Source organism: Procambarus clarkii, chromosome 92 (assembly GCF_040958095.1).
Source record: "Procambarus clarkii isolate CNS0578487 chromosome 92, FALCON_Pclarkii_2.0, whole genome shotgun sequence".
Lineage (NCBI taxonomy): Eukaryota > Metazoa > Arthropoda > Malacostraca > Decapoda > Cambaridae > Procambarus > Procambarus clarkii.
The window spans coordinates 6,161,002-6,163,378 of NC_091241.1; the positions used below are offsets into that span (position 1 = coordinate 6,161,002).

Genomic DNA, 2,377 nt, shown 5'->3' on the forward strand with positions numbered 1-2,377 from the left:
CATTATCGCACTTAATAAATACCAGGGGGTGAGTGCAAGGGTTGGGGTAACCACAATTTAGTGTAAAACCAGAGGCGTCTGGTGAAGGCGTAACCTCAGAGGCTGCACTTTATGGGTTAAAGGGGAGGTGACCTACCCTCCCCTTACCTTATGGAACTCCCTGCACAGACAGAGCCAGAGACAGAGAGCCAGAGAGAGAGAGAGAGACACACAGAGAGAGCCAGAGAGACCCAGAGAGCGCCAGAGAGACCCAGAGAGCGCCAGAGAGACCCAGAGAGCGCCAGAGAGCGCCAGAGAGACCCAGAGAGCGCCAGAGAGACCCAGAGAGCGCCAGAGAGACCCAGAGAGCGTCAGAGAGACCCAGAGAGCGCCAGAGAGACCCAGAGAGCGCCAGAGAGACCCAGAGAGCGCCAGAGAGCGCCAGAGAGCGCCAGAGAGCGCCAGAGAGACCCAGAGAGCGCCAGAGAGACCCAGAGAGCGCCAGAGAGACCCAGAGAGCGCCAGAGAGACCCAGAGAGCGCCAGAGAGACCCAGAGAGCGCCAGAGAGACCCAGAGAGCGCCAGAGTGACCCAGAGAGCGCCAGAGAGACCCAGAGAGCGCCAGAGAGACCCAGAGAGCGCCAGAGAGACCCAGAGAGCGCCAGAGAGACCCAGAGAGCGCCAGAGAGACCCAGAGAGCGTCAGAGAGACCCAGAGAGCGCCAGAGAGACCCAGAGAGCGCCAGAGAGACCCAGAGAGCGCCAGAGAGCGCCAGAGAGCGCCAGAGAGCGCCAGAGAGAGCCAGAGAGCGCCAGAGAGACCCAGAGAGCGCCAGAGAGAACCAGAGAGCGCCAGAGAGACCCAGAGAGCGCCAGAGAGACCCAGAGAGCGCCAGAGAGACCCAGAGAGCGCCAGAGTGACCCAGAGAGCGCCAGAGAGACCCAGAGAGCGCCAGAGAGACCCAGAGAGCGCCAGAGAGACCCAGAGAGCGCCAGAGAGACCCAGAGAGCGCCAGAGAGACCCAGAGAGCGCCAGAGAGACCCAGAGAGCGCCAGAGTGACCCAGAGAGCGCCAGAGAGACCCAGAGAGCGCCAGAGAGACCCAGAGAGCGCCAGAGAGACCCAGAGAGCGCCAGAGAGACCCAGAGAGCGCCAGAGAGACCCAGAGAGCGCCAGAGAGACCCAGAGACAGAGAGACCCAGAGACGGAGAAAGACAGAGAGCAAGTGTGACACAGATATGAAAAGTTCTATCTGCCTGTGCAAGCAATTACATAGTAATTCAAACCAAGGAGAAACCATCGAGTCAACAACCTGTAATTCCAGCAGAAGAATGATATGACCATTCACACGACGCGAGTCTCTGAAGGAGTAATGATTGGCCAGCCTGTTGTGGTCATGTGTATACATCGCGGTTACTGTCTGTTACTATACTTATGTATACTTTCCCTTATATACCATTATATTAAGCTTGAGAGCTATTTTTAAGCGTAGTTATGATTGCTCATTGCAAGAGCAAGATGAAAGGTAAGATAAAGAAGGTGAGAATAAGAACATAGTAAGAATTAGATGAAAGATAAGGCTAAGATTTTGAAAGGTAAGAATAGGATGAACGTATTAATAAGAGGAAGATAAGAATGACAGCACCAACGCCAGCCAACACCAACGCCAGCCAACAACAACGCCAGCCAACAACAACGCCAGCCAACACCAACGCCAGCCAACAACAACGCCAGCCAACACCAACGCCAGCCAACACCAACGCCAGCCAACAACGCCAGCCAACAACAACGCCAGCCAACAACAACGCCAGCCAACACCAACGCCAGCCAACAACAACGCCAGCCAACAACAACGCCAGCCAACATCAACGCCAGCCAACAACAACGCCAGCCAACAACAACGCCAGCCAACAACAACGCCAGCCAACAACAACGCCAGCCAACAACAACGCCAGCCAACAACAACGCCAGCCAACAACAACGCCAGCCAACAACAACGCCAGCCAACAACAACGCCAGCCAACAACAACGCCAGCCAACAACAACGCCAGCCAACAACAACGCCAGCTAACAACGCCGCCAGCCAACAACAACGCCAGCCAACAACAACGCCAGCCAACAACAACGCCAGCTAACAACGCCGCCAGCCAACAACAACGCCAGCCAACAACAACGCCAGCTAACAACAACGCCAGCTAACAACGCCAGCTAACAACAACGCCAGCCAACAACAACGCCAGCCAACAACAACGCCAGCTAACAATGCGAGACAAGACAGGCGTTGGGAAAATGCGTCATGAGGATGGATTTCTCGCTTGTAACATTCTACTAAATATATGTGACAGAACGAGGTTGTGGGATGGTGAGGGAGAGAGAGAGAGAGAGAGAGAGAGAGAGAG

The 2,377-nt window shown here is 55.4% G+C and overlaps 1 protein-coding gene across 1 annotated transcript; it reads left to right on the top strand.

The window, feature by feature from the left end:
• The first annotated feature begins 1,613 nt into the window (after positions 1–1,613).
• On the top strand, positions 1,614–2,177 carry LOC138359631 (submandibular gland secretory Glx-rich protein CB-like). Its single transcript, XM_069319040.1, has one exon. The coding sequence runs from the start codon at positions 1,614–1,616 to the stop codon at positions 2,175–2,177; it is 564 nt and encodes a 187-aa protein (XP_069175141.1).
• Positions 2,178–2,377: the final 200 nt, after the last annotated feature.